We start from the raw sequence: 23,789 nt of genomic DNA, 5'->3' as shown, positions 1-23,789 counted from the left end.
TAATCTCATCTCATTTAAAACTGTAATGTCTGTAATGTGCATTTATTAGTGACATGTTACAATAAATTCACATTCAACACTCTCCAGGTGTCAGAGATGAAGAAAAGTGCAGCTGCAAGTGTTGCTAAAGAGAAATATTCTGAAGCAAGCTGTTCTTCATCATCTCAACCTCTAGACGGCTTCACTTCAGCCTCTCAAATCTACTCAGTGAGCCAATCACAGTTTGTTCTTAAAGACAGGAGGAAATGCAAACTTAAAATGTGTTTAAAGTAGTGCTGTCAAACGATTAATCGCATCCAAAATAAGTTTTTGTTTACATAATGTGTGTGTGCACTGTGTATATTTATTATGTGTATATACAAACACATGCATGTATATAAGAAAGACATGTTATGTTTATATATTTATATATAATAATATTAATATATACATGTTAATATTTTCAAAATATATGCTGTATGTGTGTGTATTTATATATACATAATACATAAACACAGTACACACACATTACATAAACAAAAACTTATTTTGGATGCGATTAATCGTTTGTCAAATGATTAATTGCGATTAATAGCATCCAAAATAAACGTTTTACTGTATGTGATACTGTATGTGATATGATATAATTTAGGTGAATATAAATGTATACATGTAAATAATTTCAAAATATATGCTGTATGTGTGTTTTAAATAATAAATATACACAGTACACACAACTGGTGTGGATGCGATTAATCGTTTGACAGCACTAGAAAAAATATATTGCTTGACTGGTGTTTGCCCACTGGGATTCAGTTGGACATGAAGCGAAATTCTAGAAATTGAAGTTTAATACTGTTCTATCCACAGCGAAAGCAGAAAACTGATAAATAGTCGTCATCTTTTTCATCACATTCTAGCTGAAGAGGAAGCGTGTTGGAGCGGGATTGCGTGGCTCTTCCAGCCTGTTTCAGACAGCTGGAGATCTTCTGAAAAACTCTCAGGAGGAGACACCTGCCACGGACAACATCCCCGGAGACCCCATCTGTGAGGAAGAGGAGGAGGTGGAAACAGGAAAAACACAGAAGATGAAAACCAGTGAAACAACTCCTGCCGACTCATCTCCTATCAAAGCCAAAACCAGCATGACTTCCTCCCAGAGCAGCTCCAGTAAAAGACTCACTAAGAAACAGCAGAAACTAGCAGAAGCGGCCAAAGACACGTGCCGTATATCACAGTATTTGGGAAAAAAGCAAGTGGACACCACTCAGACGAAAGCAGGAGGTGTTATATCAGAGTCTGAGGAAGAAGGATCTCAGAATCACTTTCCTTTACCAAATCACTCCGACTTCATAACAAAGAATAACATATCTACAGATGCAGGAAGCATCTCAGAGAATGTCACTGTTGCTCTTCTGCAAAAGAGTCCATCTGCAGAAGAGAACACTGAGATCACAGCAGATCAAGCGGTTCAGGGGTATGATGGAGGAAGACGCTTTCTGAGAGCAGTTTGATGTTTATTTAACATGACTTGAATGTTTCCACTGTGTTCTGAGCTGTTGTTTCTTTGTCCAAATAGAGAGAATCACGAATCTGATGGCCAACCAAAATCACCAAAACAAGTAAGACCTCAATTACTCTTTATCAAAGGGGGTCTTATCATGAGAAACATTGTAAAGGGAAACATTTAATTATTTAATAAATAAATAAAATATGACCCCTTTAACACTTTTTAGGAGCTGTTTGTCATGTTCGTAGTTTTTACCCATACATTTTTGTATCTATTTATTTTCCACAATCACATGAGGACGGATCACCGTCTCCTCCTGCGAAGCGCAGCCGCGTGATGAAGGACACTAAGAGAGTGACCTTTGACCCGGTGGTGCAGGAGACGCAGATTGACACAGTGAATGGAGACGCCGCGGAGATCTCAAAAAAGCCTGTGACACTCAAGGAAGCTGCTGATATCGTGGTGCGATGCCTGGATCCCTTCTACAAAAAGGGCAAATTTGCAACAAAGGTGATTTTTCTCAACTGTTGGGTCTGTTCTGAATGACGATGCTAACAAATGTACAAAAATAATAATACTAACTTAAAATTGAACTGGTTTGTAAGAATTGTTTTATATTTTTGACTGCATCAATTTGATCAAATACAGTAAAAACAGTAATATTGTGAAATATTGTTAAAATTTAAAAGGAATGTTTTCTGTTTGAATATATTTTAAAATGTAATTTATTTCTGTGATGTAAAGCTGAATTATCAGCATCATTACTCCAGTCTTCAGTGTCACATGATCCTTCAGAAATCATTCTAATATGCTGATTTGCTGTTCAAGAAATATTTCTGATTATTATCAATGTTGAAAACATGTTGTGCTGCGATGCATTGAAACTGTGATGCATTTTATCCTCGTTGATATATTGAAAGTTCAAAAGAACAGCATTTATATGAAATCCTTTGTAATGTAAAAGTATTTACTGTCGGTCTTTACTTCACTGTTTTTATCCATTTATTGTGTCCTTGCTGAAAAAAAAAAAATTGATTTCTTTCAAGAAAAATATCTACATTTTAAACTTGTGAACAGTATTAATTTTTAATATTATATTTAGTGCTGCCAAACGATTAATCGAGATTAATAGGTTTTTATTGACATATAAATCTGTATATATATATATATATATATAAATATATTTAATATATAAGCATGAACGAAAGCTTTTATTTTGGATGCGATGAATCATTTGACAGCACTAGTTTAACATTAATACATTTCAGTGTTTGATTCTTGTTTACTTTTATACGATAAACGCGTTTGGTACAGTGTCAATGAACAAAATGAGTCTGTGGGATGGTAGACTTTTATTAGACAGAGTTTAATTTTTAATCATTTCCCCCAGGATTTGTTCAAATCCTTTGCCCGTTTCCTCTCCCATCTCCTCACGGAGGGAAAAACTGCAAATCGAGGCCAAGGTGAGACCATCCTTAATTTCATAAAAATCAAGTGCTGATTTATCATGTTAAGATTGCTCGTTTTCCCCCACAGTGAAGATGGCAGCTAAGAGCCTCATCAAGGGCTTCTTCAGCAGGATTCAGCGCTGCGAGAGCGAGACAGACTGGAGACACTTGAAAGTCGAGGACAGATAGCCATCTTCGTCATTGTTACCTCATCCAAACCTCTGGAGCTCCACCGATCCCTTTATTGTCAGAGATGCCGTGTGTTTAGCAGCATGCTGCTGTATATCTCAGGTGTATGGTGACGGCCTAAGCGTACATTGCACATTAATATGAACTGCTGAAAAATGCCGTTTTATTTTTGAAATCAAGCAACAGACCGCAATAGCTGTTATGTAGCATTAGTTGCTTATAAAGCACTCAATGTAGAATGAACTGTAATGAAAACTACATTAAAAGGCAAATGTGCACAAATGGACGAATTCATGCTGAATAATTTATGGGTTATAACTGGTAAGTTGCTTGTCTTTGCTTGTCTGGTTTTTCCAGCAGCCTTGTTTGCCTACATATTTTCCGCATTAATTTTCTCCACAGGGTTTACAAAAGACTTCTACATGTTTAGGCCATGAACCAAACCAGCCAACTCCCAGATGAATCACTACAGATATGTCTCAGTTTGCATATTTATGTACTATTCTGTGTCATTTTGCAGTATAAATTGTGCGATTAGTTTAAAATTCCAAAACAAAAAAGTGCACGCAAATACCATAGTGTTTGGAAATGTTACAGCTTTAATTGCTTCATGGTGCAGGAGCGGCTCCAATCAATCAGATGTTGGATGACAAAAGAACCTTATAACGTTCATACACTAGACGGTAAAGTCCATAGTGTATAGTGTGCCACTTGGAGAGCAAACTATTGTAATCTTGTACTTTTCACATCTTTTATGAGTGCAAGAACTGCACATCAGCATTGCAATTTGATATAATGGACCCTTTTCACAACACTGAAAAAAATGATAACTTTTTTTTTTTTTTTTTTAAGGTAAGTGGTCACAATTTATTTTAGCTACATTTAATTTTTTAAAATGTTGAAAGTTAGTCAACTAAATTTGTTTATTTAAATTTAGCTAAAATAAATTGAATGCAACCACTTACCTTAAAAAATGTTAGTAAATTCAATGAATACTTTTTTTTCAGTGAAGACTGTGATGAATGTACATTTATAACACTGTACTTTGTATCAAATTTAGTGCTGTCATAACGCGTTAACGCAAATTCATTTTAACGGCACTAATTTTATAAACGCGCGATTAACGCAGCGTGCATTTTCTGTTTGACCCATGACCTAGCCCGTAGTTGGAGAAGCTCCTGACTGCAGATCGAGACTTCAAACCAATGAGAAGTGTTGTGGGCGGGACGACCAGGTGCAGCCCCGCCTCGATCTGCAGGCTGCAGCCAGGTGTACTTGCGTAGTTGGAGAAATGGAGATACACAGTGTTGGCGACTTTGCAGACCCCTTTAGTAACTTTTCCCCCTTCTTCAAAAAAGCGCCTAGCGACAAATCTTTAGGGTTTGCCCAAACCTTATTTAAACTTACGTGCACACCTCTTTTTCTCTCTCTCTCTCTGTGCATCTACTCTGTTCAGCGAGCGGCGGAGGAGCAGCGCTTTCAGTTAAACACAGATATTATGTATGCTTCTCTAATTTTACATGCAAGTATAGCCGAAATCACAGCACAGTTATTGTCATTATCTTATGTCAAGTCAAGTCACCTTTATTTATATAGCGCTTAATTAACAATGTAAATTGTGTCAAAGCAACTGCACAATATCAAAAAAGGAAAATAGTGTGTCAAAAATGTAAAATGAAAAGATTAAAAAAGATTTTCAGTTAAAGGCATTTCATTATTGAATTCAGTGATGTCGTCATCCAGCTCAGTTCAGTTGAAATAGTGTCTTTGCAATCAGGTGGACGATATCGCTGGAAATGAAGTGTCCTCAACTAAGCAAGGCAGAGGCGACAGCAGCAAGGAACCAAAACTCCATCGGTGACAGAATGGAGAAAAAAACCTTGGGAGAAACCAGGCTCAGTCGGGGGGCCAGTTCTCCTCTGGCCAAACGAGCCAGCAGTTCAATTCCAACTGCAGCTGGGGATATGTCCCCGGTGTATCCGGCCGGACATCCAGGTGTCCGGCCTCCGCCGACGATCAGGGCCACATACATCATCTCCCGGCGCCGATCTACCATCTGATCCGGACATGGACTGAGAAACAGAATAGAAACAGACAAATATTAGCGTAGATGCCATTCTTTTTATGATGTAACGAGTACATCATGTGTTATGGGGAGTGTTCCCGGTTCCGGTTGATCTAATTAATGCAGCCTAACAATCCTTTAACGGATTTGAATAATAGAAGTGTATTAGTGTGTTATGTGTAAGCCAGGTTAAAGAAATGTGTCTTTAATCTAGATTTAAACTGACAGAGTGTGACGGCCTCCCGAACAGTATTAGATAGATTGTTCCAGAGTTTTAGCGCTAAATAGGAAAAGGATCTGCCGCCCGCAGTCGATTTTGATATTCTAGGTATTATCAAATGGCCAGAGTTTTGAGAACGCAGCGGACGTGGAGGACTATAATGTGATGAGCTCGCTCAAGTAGGCTACTGAGGAGCTAAGCCATTCAGGGCTTTATAAGTAATTAACAAGATTTTAAAATCTATATGATGCTTGATGGGGAGCCAATGCAGTGTTGCCAGAACCGGGCTAATATGGTTGTATTTCCTGGTTCTAGTAAGGACTCTAGCTGCTGCATTTTGGACCAACTGTAATTTGTTGATCAAGCAGAACAACCACCCAATAAAGCATTACAATAGTCTAACCTTGAGGTCATAAACGCATGAATTAGCATTTCTGCATTTGACGTTGAGAGCATAGTTCGCAATTTAGATATGTTTTTGAGATGGAAAAACACAGTTTTACAGATGCTAGAAACATGCTTTCAAATGAAAGATGGCTATCAAACAGCACACCTAGGTTCCTGACTGATGAAGAAGAATTGCCAGAGCAGCCATCAAGTGTTAGATAGTGTTCTAGGTTATTACATGTGGGGTTTTTAGGTCTGATAATTAACACCTCTATTTTTTTCAGAATAAGCAGTAAAACGTTACTCGTCATCCAGTTTTTTATATCGACTATGCATTCCGTTAGTTTCTCAATTTGGTGTGTTTCACTGGGCCGCGAAGAAATATAGAGCCGAGTATCATCGGCATATCAGTGAAAGCTTACACCATGTCTCCTGATAATATCTTTTGGTAGTTTAGATGGAATAGGGTCTAACATGTTGTTGGTTTAGATCATTTAACAAATTTATACAATTCTTCCTCTCCTATAGTAGAGAATGAGTGAAATTGTTCCTCAGGGGATCTATAGTGCAATATCTGATGCGATATTGTAGCTGACGGCTGCATGGTTACAATTTTATCTCTGATAAAATCGATCTTGGAAGTAAAGTAGTTCATAAAGTCATTACTGCTGTGCTTTTGGGAAATGCCAACACCTGTTGATGCTTTATTTATCGTTACTTTAGTGACTGTATTGAATAAATACCGGGGGTTATGTTTGTTTTCTTCTAGAAGAGACGAAAAGTAATCAGATCTAGTAGTTTTTAATGCTTTTCTGTAGAATAGTGTATTTGATTTCATCAGACGATGGCTCGATTATGAGGATTTTTGTGCAGATTAACATCTTTGAAGGGAGCTGGTTATGTAGCCTAGTCTTAATGGGTCACGTTTCAGTCACTATTTCATATTAATTCCGTTGTCTGACAACAGAAACAGTAAAATATACCAATGAAAAATTTACATTTTGCATGGTCAGAAGAAGAGCTGCCCTGTCTGCAAAAATGTAAAAAGGTTTGTGTAAGTAAATTGCTCAGTGCAAAGAAAGAGAAGTAATGGGAACCTGGTATTTATTTTTTCATGTGTCTAATAGACATGAAGAAGTTCTTTGAAAAACATCTGACCTTTGAAACATGTCTACTCTTCATGCTCTATGTTGACTATGGTTTCAATAATAATAAACATACATTTGCATAAAGTATCCATATTTGTCCATGCACATGTTGATTAGAGTATTGAAAACTTAATGTTTTAATTTAAGGTACATTTAGAACAAATAAAAATGTGCAATTAAGTTGTGATTAATCACTCACGATAATCGTGATTAATCGCGTTACGGTTTTTTGTCATTTGATTAGGGCTGTCAATGATTTAAAAAAAATGTATCGCGATGTGAGGGTGTTTCTAATGCAGCGTCTATGGGAGGGATGGTAAATTTGACATTGTTCTCTCTTCTGACTACTTTTATCAGTCTCTATTTTTTTTCCCTTTTTTTTGAAAGTCGTGAAAACACTGTGGAGTTTTTCTTTTGCTATTTGAGCAAATGGGAATACAACAAATTATTTTTGTGGTACCCATTCACTCCTCTCGAAGTTTACCCGACTATGATGACTTCTGCTGCTGAGAAACCCGGAAATGTGAAAAAGGTCCATTGGATCTGAAACAACTGTGTTGTACAGTGGCTTTTATTTCTGTAAGTAACAGCTACTTCTCTGATTGGTGGATTTCTCTTCAGGATTATGGGTATTGTAGTTATTCACTGGGAATACAGCTATTAATGCTTTTGTAGAGTATAGTTCACTTCACACTGCCTTCAACAGAAGGATAAATCATCACTTACCTTTGAGGTGTGTCTTGAAAGTGGGTCTGTTATTGTTAAATATCAGTGCTTTATGAAGCAAATGAATGGGGGGGTTACTGGGAGTTAGGAACCTGACTGTTTTTGTTTAATTTCTCAGATATTTATGCTACATTATTGGTTGCCAACATCTCTTGTTTTGTTTCCTCCTCTGCGCCTAAGAATACCCAAGTCTCATTTCATTAAATCTGGTTTTGTGCTATTATTAGGCACTTCTAAAATTACACCTTCAGCATGCCATTGTCTTCTCCGCTGCAGGAAACCTGCTCGAAATAAACGAGTTTAATGCTCCAGTCTCTGCTGAATGGAGACCCCCTAATTATGCCTCTTCAGACTAAAAGCAGCCCTCAGATTATTGTGTTTGCCAGTTTCACTCAGTAGAAGAGAGAGAAATTACCATTCCTACTATGACAAAGGTTCAGCGTGGCAAATTGAGTTATGAATATTAATAACCTCGAGCGACGTGTCAGTTCATTTTTTAACTCGTGCGTAATAAATACAACATGATGTTTGCATGCGTCTATAAAAGTTGGATTTTACAAGGATGTCAAACATTTTTAGTAGTAGTTAAAATAAATGAAAAATAAGATGTAGTATCCTCCACTCTTAATCTCGAGATAAAACTAGTTTTTTTTTTTTACGCACTTCGACTGACTCAGCTATGATTTAACTATTGAATATTAACTACGTCGCAGGGGCGTGGCTTGAAAGCCCCACCAATGGCGAACGCGAGTTTGTGAATCTTTAAAGAGACGCTGTTGACGTGGCTCTGTAACCGTCCAATGGCGAAAGGTTCGCTCATGAATATTAATAACCCTGCCTTCCCAATAGTAGGATTTTGGGGCGCTTTATCTGTCGGGCGAAACCAACGGGATGTTGTTGAGAACTGGGATGAGGAGCGGTTGAATGTGATAGAAATGGCAACAGCGTGATATATTTTTTTGTACGTCCTAGGAAATTTCTCCTGGCATGCCGGAAACATTTCTCGCTAAAGGAGCGTGTTTTTGCAGTAAGTCTAGCGCGCTGTCATTGTTGCATTGCCGCCCCCTCGATGCTGCTCCAGCAGATATTCATTTAAAAATAGGTGGATAAAAAGTGTTTTAACGCTGCTTTTCCCCTTTCGCCTTTTTAAAAAGTCTGTGTTTTCCACAATTGTAAGTGTGCGGCATAAGCGCCTGGAAAAGTCAGATGTTGCCTCATCATGTGTTATTTATATCGCTTTGATAGATCGGCGCATCTTCGAGCTTCCGGCGTTCACCGCCACGCACTGATGCTCCAAGCCGGCAGGATGGACGAGTTTGTGACGGAAGAAGATGAGCCGTGGTACGACCAGAGAGACCTGGAGCAAGGTGAGAGAAAGATACCACAAACCGCATCAGTTTGACAACAAAGCCTGCTGCTGGTGTGTGTGGTCGAATGACAAACCGTGCACAAAGAAAGTGCTCATTGTGTGTAGAAACAATGCTGTCCTCTGTCTTCACAGAGGGATTTATCATATTTGGACGTACAGTCAGAAATAAGGGATGAGGTTGAAGGTTAAAGATCCATATGACTGTAAATGGATGCCGTCTTCCTCTGGATCTGTGTCCAGATGCTCAACATTAGCTTTAGTCTGGTTTAATCTCCTCCTCATAAACTGGGTCTGCAGTGTCCAAGCATTAGTGTGTTGTTTTCATAATAGTGAGCAGAGACCCTGGACCACAAAACCAGTCATAATGCTCAATTTTATGAAATTGAGCTGAATAAATAAGCTTTCCATTGATGTATGGTTTGTTATGATAGGACAATATTTGGTTGAGATGCAACTATTTGAAAATCTGGAATCGGAGGGTGCAAAAAAAATCTAAATATTGAGAAAATCACCTTTAAAGTTATCCAAATTAAGTTTTGAGATATTTATGGTAAGAAATTTACTAAATATCTTCATTGAACATGATCGTTACTTAATATCCTAATGATTTTTGGCATAAAAGAAAAAATAATTTTGACCCATACAATGCATTGTTGGCTATTGCTACAAATATGATCCTTATGACTGGTTTTGTGCTCCAGGGTCACATTTGGGCTTGTTTTGTTTGCATAATGTATGGTGCGTTGTTCTGAATTTCTAAGTGTTATTTAGTTATAGATTTATCAAGCTCAGCATTTCATCAGCTAGTATAAAAGAGCTTGAAGTCCCTTATCTAGCCATTAGGAACAACTGGAAAAGTACTGTGAACTCATTGGTCAGATGGGAGCCATGTACATTTGATTTCTGGACTGAATACTGGTCATAAAATGCAACAGCTGTTTCATATTTCAGATTGGATTATTTTCCAGTAGTCCGATCATACTCCAAGTCCAATTACTTCAATGTTATCATGTTGTGTTTGAATGAGAAGAGGATGGACGGCACAAACGCACCTCTCTCTGTGGGTTTAGGATGATGTCATTGCCCTCTCTCTGCCCTCTGGATTGAATCACCGTACAATGCTGATCCATAGAACAGCCCGTGACCGATCTCTATGATTTTCAGTTATGCTGTACTCTAGAAGTGATGAGCTAGTACCTGTATGTTAAGTCTGAGAGAGCTGTCCTGTGGTTGTGCAGTCAGTGGGATTGGAAAGGAAGGCAAACGGAGAATTCTGAGTATTTGAGGAATTTGGTGGAAAGGGAATCTGGAGAAGAGATCTTTTGGCGGGAGGAGGAATGCAGAGGCGCTTCGTTGGGAACGAGTCTAGTTATTCCTCTCTGGAAGTAATGAAATATTTGACACATTCCAGATTAGATTCAAGCAAAGATTTTATGTTGCCATGTAGATTTTTTTTCTTTCTAAAAATGATTTTTCTGACTTAATGTGCCCCGCCCCTGCAGGTATAAAACACACCTGTGATATAAATGAATCTTGTCATTATCTGTAATATAATCAGCATCTTCAAAGCTTACCAGTGTTATTTTATTATAGTTTGTATTAATATTTTAAATGAGTTTTTATTAGTGCTGTCAAACGATTAATTGCGATTTAATCGCATCCAAAATAAAAGTTTTTGTTTACATAATATAAATGTGTATACTATGAATATTTATGTATATATAAATACACACGCATGCATGTATATATTTATAAAAAATGTTATGTTTAGCCTATATGATCAATTTATTTAGATATTTTATATTATATGTAAATATTATTATATTAAAATATGTAAATACATGTAAATATTTAGAAAAATATTTACTGTATGTGTGTATTTTATATATACATAATAAATATACACAGTACACACACACATATATTATGTAAACAAAAACTTTTCTTTTTCGATGCGATTAATCGCAATTAATCGTTTGACAGCAATAGTTCCTGATTTAATTTGAATTCTAAAGCTTTAATAATTTTGTTGTATTTTTTTTCATGAAAAATAATAAAAAATTATTTTATTATTTTTAAATGTAATTTTTTTTTTTATTCTAGATTTAATTTTAGTTAAGTACTTTAAGTTAAACTAAATGAAAATGAGATGTTGCTTTTTTGTGATTTAATTTTTATTTATTTTTTTAGTTTCTATAATAACTCTGTGACTTACTGCTTAAACCCATTTTAGCTTAGAATAATGCTTAATTTCTCTATACTTATTTTAGTATGTTATTGTATGCCATCTTATCAACTGCATTGGCTCAGCTGCTCCATTATTGTAATATGCTCTGTTTGCTTGTAAGACACGCTTCAGAAATGCATCGCAGGAAGGCCTCTAACAACCATGTTTAGAGGCGTATTTTTTCACAATCAAATTAGCTAAATAATATTCATGCACTTGTGCTAATGGTCTAATGGAGGCCTAACACACAATCTCTTGCAAAGACTATATTGATCTGTTTCAGACTCTCAACGCTCAAAGCAATGCATCATGAGAGGAAATGCCGTTTCAGAAAGTGCAACGTGAAATATCACCATTGCTCAGTTAGTGGGGTTTTGATAAATATCACAATGACACTCTAGTTTTGGAGTGGATTGGTGGTGTTCATCCTAGGGGCGGACAGTATGACCGCAGTTTTGTATCACTTCACCCTAAAGAGTGATTTAGCCCGCTGACCCAACAGCACTTGGCTTTAGTGTGGATTCATTCTGCCGCAGCCGTGGAGGAAAGAGAGAGGTCATGCGGTGGGTAGGGTTCGATATTTGACTGAGGGGAATTAAAGCTGGATGATCTGATTAGGACTGTCTCTTTTGAAGGGATGATACAGATGGTCAGAATAAAGGTGAAAGATGACGTACTTAGCCAAGAGACACTTCAGATGCAGAGTACTAAGCACACAATAGATGGAGATAATCAGCCTTTATGGCAGATGACTCATCTTATACAATATAAGTCTTGTCTCGGCACATTTTCATTTTATCATGCCATGTTTTTAGTCTATTATAGTTACATTTGGTTACATGACACGTAATTGTGTGTGATAAGCTGGTCACTTAAACAGCGGTGTTTGCTAAGGCAAGCGCTGTATTGCTCCTACAAAAGGGATTTAAGCAAACCTCTTACCATAACCATTATTACACTTTGGCTCGTAACCCATCCTGCACATTTGTGCTACAGATATGTATGATGATTATTTGGCTGGTTGAGGAGAAAGGTGTGTTTGTTACTTAGCAGTCAGTCTCATGATGTTTACCAGATGGTTTTATGAAATATTTTCATCTTATTTTTCCTAAATTCTGTGTTTTCCATTTTTTTTTTTGATTCTGAATTCCATTTTAGTGATTTAATTACATTCATAAAAACCTTAAAGTGCCCCAATTATGGATTTTTGAAAATGACCTTTCATGCAGTAACACAGCTCTATGTGAATGAAAACATCCTGCAGTTTTAAATCTGAAAGTGCACAGTTTATAAAGTTATCGTCTCTCAAAAAAAAGTCGACTCTGAATCATTGAAACGAGTCGTTTCTCAAGCCGTTTCATGTTGATGTCAACATGAAACATTAGCATATTGGCTGAACGATTTTGGAAAATCTTAATTGTGAATTTATTTAATTTATTTTACCAATATTGCAATTTAATATGCAATTATTTTTTTAAAGCTCTTTATATTCTGTATTATTCAACAAAGACAAGCAGTAAATCATTGTATAGTATGACCAACACAATATTAGAATAGATTCGCATTTCAGGGGCTAAATATCACGTTTTTGGAGGCTACATTGTAACGTGCCAACTTGATGCTTCCTCTGAAGACTGCTTAGATGTGTTCGACTTGAAACAGCGCTGCTAGACCGATCGCTGTGTCATCAAATACTGCGAGAGCTATAAGAGAGTCTCCTTATGCCTTCTCTCGCCGTACTTTAATTCCATACACCTATCAATCTTCAATTCGAACACACCTCTTTACTTTCGAGTATCACGTGACCGAGTGTAATCTCGACGTCTGCGTTTTTTCATATCGCGATATTATCGCAAATGCAATTAATTGTTGCATGCATGTCAACCTGTTGTTGGGGATTCCCAAAACCAAAATATGAACCTTTCATAACCCATAATAGGGGCACTTTCTCTGTGATTCTCTGATGTATGATTTAATACAAAATATTATCAAAAACAATGGTATCCAAATAAGTGCATGAAACTGAAACAAAATGTAATCCTAGTGTTCTAGTAATCCTAAATGCTAGTTTGAAAAATTCCTTTCTTTTTGGCAAAGTGCTGCACAACAGTTTTACTGTTTAAATTAAAACATGAATAAATGAGTTAATATTGTGTGATATTCCTTAAAAAATAAGGTTTTATTAAACTGCATTATTGATATTATTTCTTTGTGCAATAGTATAATAAATGATGTAATGCATCATCACTGTCATCATTTCTTAAAGTTAAACCAAACTTTTATTTTCATGTTTGTAGTGAAGACTTTTGAGTTTCTGCGTATCTGACGATTGTTTTATTAATTAATTAATTTTTATTTTTGCTGTGAAATTCTGAATTAAACAGTAATTTGCATTTTAATGACCGAATTCTGTAACCCTGTTTTCCACACTGCGTGAATCATAGAGACCTATAAGAAAACGTACACGCTTATTTGCGTTTTACATTTTTAAATGCAAAAAAATGTGTACTTTGTGAAGGGACCACCTTATCATTATGGTGTTTCAGTAGTTGTGAATGGCTCTGCTCTTGTTTTGGGTTTGCTGTCATGTGTTGTGTGTTGATATGAAACCACACGTGCAGAAATGTTGAGCGCACATGAGGCCTATATATGTCCTCCAGCCGCAGGCGAGTGAGGCATACTGAGCTTGTGTGCCTGGTAATGTGCATGTTGGCTTGAAAATACTCTGTAGTATCCTGGAGTATGACATAACCAACCCAAGCTCATTAGAAATATGTGCCTCTAAATGCATTAATGCAACACCGGTCCTTATTGCACGTTTCGCGGCAGTTTCAAAGTGAAACATCCAGTGCGAAAACGCGGGTTCAATACATGACCCTGGCACGTTTTTGTCAAGTATTGCTGTGTTTGTATTACGTTGCTTCAGGTACGTATTGCAGTGGAGTTTCGCTAAAAGTTAATGCTCTGTCATGTTGGAAATATCCCCTACACCAAACCCAACCCCAAACCTATACCTGATAGTGTTAACATGGTATAAAAATGGATTTGTTGATGCAGCCGTGCCATTTGAACTTCCTTGTTAGCAGGTTTGAACAGATTTGTGGAACTGTAGTAGCTCTTCACCTCTCAAGTCGAACTCCATACTGCATGAACAAACCTACTGAATATAAAAACCCATACATATGAAGCTGTATGTGACGCTAACATTCAAAAGCATCAGTTTTCAAATGCATGTTAAAATTGTTTTGAAGTCATAACATGATATTCCTCAAGCAATTGTGAAAAAATTAGGCTTTATTAATCAAAACTGTAGACCTGCAGGTGTGAAAAGGAATAAAAGTTTTACTGCCTCTAGCGTTTATTTCAACTGGAAACTGCAGAGATTCGTTCAATATATCTATATACATATACAGTAGGTATGTTTTTTAATTTTTGGAGAAATGTATTTAGAGGCACAAATTTCCAATGAGCCCACCATGTTGGACAAAACAGGGAATTAAACTGGAAATAAAGAAAAATAAATAGTTTGCATGACCTCATTAACAACAGTCCTATATATAACTTGGTTTAATGACAGCGATGCAGTTTGAACCATTCTCTATGGAAGCTGAAAAAAAAGGTAATTTTGACTACATCTCGCAATTCAGATTATTTTTCTCAGAACTGCATGATATAAACTCACAATTGCGAGTTATAAAGTCAAAATTGTAAGATATAAACGCAATTCTGACAACGTATTATTTTTTTCTCGTCAGAATTGGACTTTATAACTTGCAATAGCAATTTTATATCTCACAATTATGAAATTTTTATGGTATCAAAACTTATTTAAAGCAAAAATAACTATATTGTGATATATATCGTTACCATGAAATAGAGTTACTTATATCGTGATATAACATTTTGCTCATATCACCCACCCCCAGTGCAAACAGAACTATAAATAAACCCAACATCGAAGCGTTGTCTTCAGGAACGGGTAAGGCTAAAACAACAAACAAAAGAGCATTAACTGGGGTTATGAATTCTAATTAACCTGGCAGAAAAATAAAAACACAACATTTATTGACATTAATACTATTCAGTCATAACTTAAGTATCATCTGCTATCAGTATCAGGTGCATTCCTATAATCTACTGCAGTTAAGACACATGGCTTTTTTATGTTTTATGTGTCCTCAGCTCTGTGTTTTGTGCATTATTATCTATGTTTCTCTCCAGCAGACTCTCATGGGATCAGTTTCCACACACACGGAGGAAAATGTGTTACACTAAGCGCTCTTGTATGATTTATGCATGTGGTGCTCTGTGTTTCCTCACTATAGTATGTTTGTGACACCGTCTCATCTCATGATAAATCTCTTCATTCATATCAGTGTAATGGAGGTCGATGATTCTGAGCTCAATGCTTCACCACCTCCCACGATTTCACTTCCTCCTCGTGTGTGACACCGTCTCTGTTAGCATGTTCCCTGGGTATTAAAATGCCATCTGAGTGGACTGGAGGACTGTTTGTGTCTCCAGATGGGGGGTTTATTGTCAAATCACACTGAGCTCTATGGAGATGCAGGAAAAAAAGAAGGGATGGGAGACATTTCTGACACAAACATATCTGCTGTCATGAACGAATCATAAGGACAGCGGCCTCGGTACAACAAAAAATTGCATTGTGAGCCGAGAATTCACAAATGTGAAGTGCCATTTTATCAGTTATACGTGCAAGCCTTTCATTAGAGATTCTGGTCTTTACAGATGTAAGTAGACAGTAGCTTGTGTTTTAATCCATATTGTGTCATTTTATAATTCAGTTTTTTAATAAAAAAGTGTCAGAAGGCCAAAATCCAGCAGAATTGTTTGACTGTATCGACCTTATTACACGCACTTCACTTTACCGCGAGCTGATGCCGCTCACTTTCTCTTCGTCTTTGATTTCTTCAGTCGTATCTTGGCTGATGTCATTCTGGCTCATGTTCATCAGAAAACACAGAGGATTAAATAAAAATCACCTCCTTTAGGCTGAATTAACAGCAGGATTTTCTCTGGCCTCGTTTCGCTCCTTTCTCAGGTTTCTACCCACTGAAGCCGCTAATTCCAGCTACAGCAGAGAAACACACTCCGCTTTTATGAGATAAAGCTGTTAGAGCATAACAAGACGTCGCTACACACGAAATCCCTATTTTATTTCAACAGAAACGTAATGAGAGTCCGTGTTGTGAAAGTTCATGAACGCAAGGTGCAGAAAAACTGCACAGTTCAGTGGAAAGACTCTGATCTCAGTCACAAAATAATGTTAAATGTCATTAAAAATAATTTTTTTCAAGTTTGTCAGGTGTTAGCTGTATCCTTCTCTGGCGTTATATTACAGGTGCATCTCAAAAAATTCAAATTAGTTTTTTTAACTCTTTTCAAAAAGTGAAACTTTCATATATTTTAGATTCATTACATGTAAAGTAAAACATTTCAAAAGTTTGATTAGAGCTTGCAGCTCATGAAAGCCAAAAATCCAGTATCTCAAAATATTAGAATATTTACCTTTGAGTTTCAATTAATGACCATCCACAAACCACAATAATGGGGAAAATCACTTGGGCTATATTAATTAATTTTGCTTAAATTCATATGTATACAGTCAGCATTACATCATATACTGGAGTGAAAATCTCTTTTGAAAAACAATCCTGTAATGAAATATACTAAATAAAATCTGAATGTTAAGATGTACGTTATTATTCACTACAGTTTTGAGGTCGATAAGGCTTTCGTATTTTTGAATGAAGTCTCTTCTGCTTACCAAGGCTGCATTTATTTGATCAAAAATACAGCAAAAAACAGTAATATTGTGAAATAGTTTAAATAACTGGTTTCTATTTGAATGCATGGCGCCGCAGCATAAATGGCTGCCCACTGCTCCGGGTGTGTGTTCACGGTGTGTGTGTGTTCACTGCTGTGTGTGCACTTTGGATGAGTTAAATGCAGAGTATGGGTCACTATACTTGGCCGTATGTCACGTCACACTATCACTGTGATCAAAGCTGAATTTTCAGTATCATTACTCCAGTCTTCAGTGTCACATGATCGCTCAGAAATCATTCAAATATGCTGATTTGCTGCTCAAGAAACTCTTATTATTATCAATGTAAAAAACTGTTATGCAGCTTAATATTTATTTTCAGGATTATTTGATGTTTAAAAGAAAAGCATTTATTTGAAATAGAGATCTTGTATAACATGATAAATGTATTTACTCTTACACAGTGACTACTGTGATCAATTTAATGCAACCTTGAGGAATAAAAGTATTAATTTCTAAAAATAAAAAAAAACGCTCTTTTAACATTATGATTCCATGTTTCTTTTGTCGTTGCATTGCTTATCATCTTTTTAAATCAGCTGCTGTATTTCAAGTACACAAAAGTACAGTCAAAATTGTGGTGGGTTCTTTTTAATTAGAAATGAATGGGTAGCTATGGTAACCAGGATTTATTTTGTTGCCGATTTCCTGATATTGTGCAGTTTTTTGTTTTTTTGGTCCCAGATCTGCACTTGGCAGCTGAGCTGGGGAAAACCCTGCTGGAGCGCAATAAGGAGCTGGAGGACTCGCTGCAGCAGATGTACATCAACAATGAAGAGCAGGTGCAGGAAATCGAGGTACAGACCAGCCGGACATCTGCATGAGCGCCAGCATGCTGGCTGTGAATAATACACCGTTTCCTGATCCAAAACATTCACATAATTTTGAGAAACACGTCTAATTAGTTCATAAATAAGCATGATTAAGTTCAGTACTGTTAAAACGGTTAATAGCCATCAAAACAAAACAAATTTACAAATGTGCAAAAAAAAAAAACTCGTATTGAAAAATGGAATTTAGTATTAAAAGCAGTTAATTTAAATTTATTCCATTTTATTTCTGTGTCCTTAAATAGAATACAAAATCTTGTTTGCTGCCTAAATTCAAATTTAGAAAGAAAATGATTCTCAATTACATTCTTAATTGCGCTCAACCCTGTCTTGACCTCTGACCTTCATGTCTCGGTGAAGAATCATTTCTCCTGATTTCCTGTCAGTGCTTGTCTCTCGATGAGCCAATTACACATCAGCATGATGCTAATGGAGTGCATGAAGCGTGTTTGTAGATGAGACTGTTAGCTGAGCGCATGCGGCAGGAGGCGGCCGTCGCCTGTCTGTGTGCCAGATCCTCTGAACAAAGACGCTATTGCTTATCTGAGAACAATGAGGTGCTGTTTCTCACTTCTGTCTGAATACTGGTCTCATTCTGTATGGATTGCACAACTTTTCGATATTTCAGACCGGTAATGCTGGAGCTGTTATGTTGTGGCTGCTGCCGTATGAATACAAGCACTGAGAAAAATGAAATGTAAGGGGTTTATGGTCTTAATCTTAGTGAAGGAAGGTTCAGTGTAATATTGAGCACAAAAACACATTTCACAAGAGATTACCAAGCTTTCCACAAGAATGCCATTTCATAATGGCTTGAACACAGGTGCCAGTTTTGTTTAACACTGACTACATCATATGAGGAAAAATAAATAGTGCTGTCAAACGATTCATCTCATCCAAAATAAGTTTTTATATAATTATTTATATAAATACAAACACATGCATGTATATATTTAAGAAAAATGTTATGTTTGTATGTTCAATATATTTATATATAATATAAGAATATAAATATATATATACATGTAAATATTTACTGTATGTGTGTGTATTTATATATACATAATAAATGTACACAGTACACATGCATTATATTATGTAAACCAAAACTTTTATTTTGGATGTGATTTAATCGCGATTAATCATTTGACAGCACTTTAAAAAAAAATAAAGATATTGTACTATTTTTCTGTCAAAATATTGTGATTAAGAGACCCATTCCATTAAGCAGATTTTCATGAGCATGTCTGATTGGGTTTAAATAATATCAGCATTTTGAATCCGTTTACTAATACAGATTTATTCACTAGCTATGTTTCCATCCACCAATTTTTATGCACATTTTATGATATCGCGAAAAAAAGAAAAAAAAAAAGCTGAATGGAAACGCCAAAGATGCGAATAAATTCTAAAATGCGCATAAAAAAATCTTATACGCTCAACTAAGTATGATAAATTTCTTATCCGGTAAGAAAACATGCACATGAACTACGATGGAAACCTTTTACCTAATAAATTCCTTAAAGGTGGGGTAAGCGATTTCTGGTAGCCAATGTTGATATTTGAAATCACCAAAACAACCTCGGCGTCCGAACGCAGGCCTTCCCGCTCCTTGAGTTCTCTCCAGCGCTGGAAAGCTGATCCGATATTTAAACGGGTCCTACTTCTTGCCTTATCGTAAGCCTTCTTTTGTTCCGCAGGTGTTTTCCTCGTGTTTATCCACCATCTCTATCTTTCTGTTGCTCGGCTTGGCTAACGTCCGTCCTGTTCACTGAACGCTCTCTCCTCCACATCATGAGTAGACACGCCCCTTACTGCTGATTGGCTACAAGTTTGTTTTGGTACTCAGCCCCAACTCAGTTTTCTAAAGCATTTTTGAAAAATGACATACCCCACCTTTAATGTGCATCAAGAAAGATGTGACGTTGCGATGGGACAGCACATTTGGACCAACCAACGGACCGAGCTCATTGCACAGCATCTGAAATACTAGTTTTGTCATTCTAACAATGACTTTGTCTCGTCAAGTACTTTGTTATAATTAACTCCCAGAACTGCGTTCCCAAACAGCAGGCTCTGAAAATAACGACTGCATTTCGTCTGCACGCTCTGAAGCTCGTAATTTATTGGATACAAAAATTATTATATACAGTGCCTTCTCCTACTGCAGCAAATAACATTTTTCTTTGTGATATTGAGCGCAAGTTAATCAGGAAGTGACGATTTTGTTCTCTTCAACTCACTCGAAGGAAACGATGCTTTGGTGGTTTTATGCGATATTCCAATTTTGCCCATAAGTGTAATTCGTAACTGGATGGAAACCTGATTCACTGAACTACTGAAGTTCAACTCTATTAAAACATTGTCTATATGATAATGAACAAACACAAAACTAGTTTGACGCACCCTTTAGAAAGTTTAATGACCAAATGAAAAGCGTATTCACTAATATTTACAGTGCTGCTTAATTTTATAGCATATTTTGCATATATAGCATGGCGGGCTTATGCATGTGTCTCTTTGTGTCAGTATTTGACCAAGCAGATGGAGATGTTGCGCGAAATGAACGAGCAGCACGCTAAAGTGTACGAGCAGTTGGATGTGACGGCTCGAGAGCTGGAGATAAACAATGAAAAACTGGTGCTGGAGAGCAAAGCTTCTCAGCAGAAGATTGACAGGTGAGCCATACGGTATCAGAGCATCATGGGAAACACACTAAACAATGAGGATTTCAGAAGTACTGGTGCTTATGCACCGAATATTTGTAGCAATACCAGCTCATCTATCGTATCTCTCTAACACTCACAGGCTCCTTTAATCAAAGTCTTACTCTGGCAAAGGCTCAGCTCATGAATATTAATTTGGTCATGCTGAATTTGCATTATAAGTTTCCTGGAGCTTCAAAAAATTAATATTCATGAGCTAAACCTTTGCTATAGGAGGAATCATTCATTGTCATTTTTTGCCTTCAGGAAAAAGTAGTGATGCTGTGACATAATAGTCCAACACTACAGCCTTTTCTCTATTCCTTTTCGATCATTAAAATGATATCCGAGCAGTTACATTATTTAAAGGTTGATAGTACATTTAGTCAAACTAGTTTTGTCTTAAAATGTGTTTATGCAACTGGCCCAGAGTTATGGTGGCTGGCTGATTTCAGATCTATTCACACAGATTGACAAGTACTATGGAGATGCTGCAGGGGCAGGTGGACACGCTAACTGCTCGTGTGGAGGAATTGCGCACTTTGGAAGAGCTCCGAGTTCGCAGAGAGAAGAAAGAGAGGAGAAAGACTGTGCACTCGTTCCCCTGCCTCAAAGAACTCTGCACCGCTCCCAGGTACGTCCCAGTTTATTACGTCTGCAGTGGAGTAATGTTGTGTCATTAAAAAATGTGTCCACAGGGAAGAATGACAATATTTCACCGTGGATAAACATCAGGGTAGAGCCATATTTAATTTCTGACAGGAACAAAAACAGGGTTGTGAGGGATAGAAGTACAGCGTGTTCAGTGGACTAGACTGTTTAACGACACAGAGATTTAGTTGCTAAAGTCTTTTTGAAAAAAAAAAACTTTCTGATAGGAAAAACTCCACAAAACAGTTTTGAAAATGTCATGCAATCTAGGACCTTTATACAGTGCCTGCCGTTGTGAAGACTTTAAATCTGTCCCTCACAGCCTCGTTTTTATCATCAAATAAGGTTTTCATAAAATGTATCATACATTTTCATCATAAATTAAGGTTTATTACACAGTTTATCATAAAATTCAATATGGCATCTAACCTGTCAAAGGCCGAATTCAACAGTCACATTTACTTGCAATATCTTTTGAATAATTTTATGCATTTTTAAGCACATTTCAAATAAGATATTGATATTTTTTTTTTTTCCCCTAAAATATTTATTTTAATTTAATTTTTTGAAAATGCTGCTTGTGAGTGCACTCTAAATAGAATGCCTTTTAAAAAAATTTGGGAACCCTGAAAACTGAATTTTAAAGGGATCATGAACTGCCTGTTTTGGATTTTGTACTGTTCTCTGAGGTCCACTTATAATGTTATCAAGATTTTTACATCAGTTATTTTCTGTCCTGCTTTGAACCACCCCTCCTCATTGGAAAACACTGTTTGAATAGGCATGGCAGATTAAAGTCAGCATGAAATTAATATTTTTTTAAATGGATCTTATTGCGAATTATTCATTTTTTTTTAACCTTCAATTTTATCAGAATAACTCTTTTTATAAATACAAGTCTTCTCTGGTGACGCCTGCCAGACTTCTCCAGTCGTTTAGTCTCATTAAATTTTCCCCCTACAAGCTTACGTTCACCTTCCTCTGTCTTGCTCACGTTCATCTTCCTTCCTTCCAATTAACAGCCAAAGCACACCACCAAGTTCTGCCCAGCATTTTTCTGTTACATCAGAAGATCTGTCACCACATCCATTACATTGTGACTTAAAAAATGTCTAACCGTGCAAGATCACTGTTGTCTCTAAACCCGAAGTTCCTGTTCTTTGGATCCATCTTTGTGCCTATGGTTTGGTGTTTCTTTTCCAGGTACGAGGATGGTTTCATGGTGTCTGACCCGGGCAGTGGTGACCTACAAGAGTGTCAGCCCGCCGACGAAGAGAACGAACATCTGCGCGTGATGGTGTCATCTTTGCGCGCCGCTGTGGCGGCCGAACGCGGACGGCGTGAGGCCGCTGAGCGGGAATGTGGCGCGGTGTTACAGGAGTTTGAGCAGCTGGAACAGCGCCTCATGGGGGCCGAGAATTGCCAACGGCGTGTGCACGAGCTGGAGGCGGAGCTCCAGGAGATGCAGCAGCTCCGCAAATCCCGAGCCTGCCTCCTGAGCGGAGACGAGGGCCTGGAGCAGACGCTGCTCAACTGCGCCCCCGAGACGGACACGCCAGATGATGCAGTTATGGCTGGAACGCAGAATGGGGATGCGAATGATGGAGCGGCTCCCGTCCGGAAGAGTTGCAGTGATACGGCTCTAGATGCCATCTCTGCAGTCGACGCCTCAGGGAGACGCAAAGGCAGCTACGCGCTTCACGCCAACGGCGTCCGGAAGAGGGGCATGTCCATCCTCCGGGAGGTGGATGAGCAGTATCACGCCCTTCTGGAGAAGTACGAGGAGCTGCTCGGGAAGTGCCGGCGCCACGAGGAGAGTCTATGCCATGCTGGGGTGCAGACCTCCCGGCCCGTGTCCAGAGACCCGTCCATGAAGGAATGCCGGGCCGCAGAGCCCCAGCAGCCGCCCACTCCACCGCAGACGCCCTCGACTCCAGAGGCCCTGGAGGGCATCAGCCGGCAAGTGGAGGCTGTGGACAAGCGGCTGAGCCAAAACACTCCAGAGTATAAAGCCCTCTTCAAGGAGATCTTTTCCCGCTTACAGAGGACCAAGAGCGACATAAACTCCACCAAAGGGAGGAAAAGCGGAAAATAGCGCATTTTGCTCTTAATATTTGTGCCACTAATTTCTTTCCATAGTCTTTCATGTAGTCTTTTTTTTTTTTTTTAACTACAGTCAGAAAGATGTTTAGATGCATCTTTTATTTAGTACAGCTCATCCATGAATTATTTGGTGCCACATGTCGAGACAAATGGTGGTTTTCCAGACGTTTTGTCTGTGCTTTTGCCGGGTTGGCCTTTTAGGGTAGACCATATTACTATCAGTTTAACTGTAACCATAATCACCCTAAAGTTGATCAAGTACAGGAAGACATGCTGCTTATCATCGCTGATTATTTCCTTTCTCACATGTATTACATGTTATGAATAACCACAGCATTGTGTAATCACTTATGTTCAATATTAAATCACACTTTGCTTTAT

At 37.6% G+C, this 23,789-nt stretch overlaps 2 protein-coding genes across 4 annotated transcripts in view; both read left to right on the top strand.

The window, feature by feature from the left end:
- LOC306861165 (ATP-dependent DNA helicase Q5-like) overlaps window positions 1–4,827 on the top strand; it is a 34,351-nt gene extending 29,524 nt beyond the window's left edge. The window contains exons 14-19 of one of the 2 annotated variants that reach the window (XM_079403295.1): window positions 88–207; window positions 900–1,456; window positions 1,559–1,601; window positions 1,787–1,999; window positions 2,880–2,952; window positions 3,026–3,414. In XM_079403295.1, the coding sequence (XP_079259421.1) occupies window positions 88–207; window positions 900–1,456; window positions 1,559–1,601; window positions 1,787–1,999; window positions 2,880–2,952; window positions 3,026–3,126 (1,107 nt within the window). In that variant the 3' untranslated portion in view covers window positions 3,127–3,414. Of the gene's footprint in view, window positions 1–87; window positions 208–899; window positions 1,457–1,558; window positions 1,602–1,786; window positions 2,000–2,879; window positions 2,953–3,025 lie in introns of both variants that reach the window. The other variant, XM_079403296.1, reaches the window with a different exon arrangement.
- A 3,695-nt stretch (window positions 4,828–8,522) lies between these two features.
- On the top strand, window positions 8,523–23,783 carry LOC306861132 (cerebellar degeneration-related protein 2-like). 2 transcript variants are annotated; one of them, XM_079403229.1, is made up of 6 exons: window positions 8,523–8,699; window positions 8,918–9,039; window positions 17,804–17,916; window positions 20,479–20,627; window positions 21,124–21,288; window positions 22,509–23,783. In XM_079403229.1, exons 2-6 carry the CDS (start codon window positions 8,961–8,963, stop codon window positions 23,398–23,400), a joined length of 1,398 nt encoding a protein of 465 aa, XP_079259355.1. In that variant the 5' UTR covers window positions 8,523–8,699; window positions 8,918–8,960; the 3' UTR covers window positions 23,401–23,783. The 2 variants fall into 2 exon arrangements, with proteins under 2 accessions (XP_079259355.1, XP_079259354.1); XM_079403228.1 differs by having other exon boundaries at window positions 8,523–8,774.
- Window positions 23,784–23,789: the final 6 nt, after the last annotated feature.

Source organism: Barbus barbus (assembly GCF_936440315.1).
Source record: "Barbus barbus genome assembly, chromosome: 4".
Taxonomy (NCBI): domain Eukaryota; kingdom Metazoa; phylum Chordata; class Actinopteri; order Cypriniformes; family Cyprinidae; genus Barbus; species Barbus barbus.
This window is presented reverse-complemented; position numbering and strand designations above follow the sequence as displayed.

Bases quoted from the DNA above. Each gene is read 5' to 3' on its own strand.
- LOC306861132 (XM_079403229.1), top strand. From the start codon at position 8,961: ATGCTCCAAGCCGGCAGGATGGACGAGTTTGTGACGGAAGAAGATGAG. The intron at 9,040-17,803 runs GTGAGAGAAAGA...TTTTGGTCCCAG, and splicing joins CCAGAGAGACCTGGAGCAAG to ATCTGCACTTGGCAGCTGAG. The intron at 17,917-20,478 runs GTACAGACCAGC...TCTTTGTGTCAG, and splicing joins AGCAGGTGCAGGAAATCGAG to TATTTGACCAAGCAGATGGA.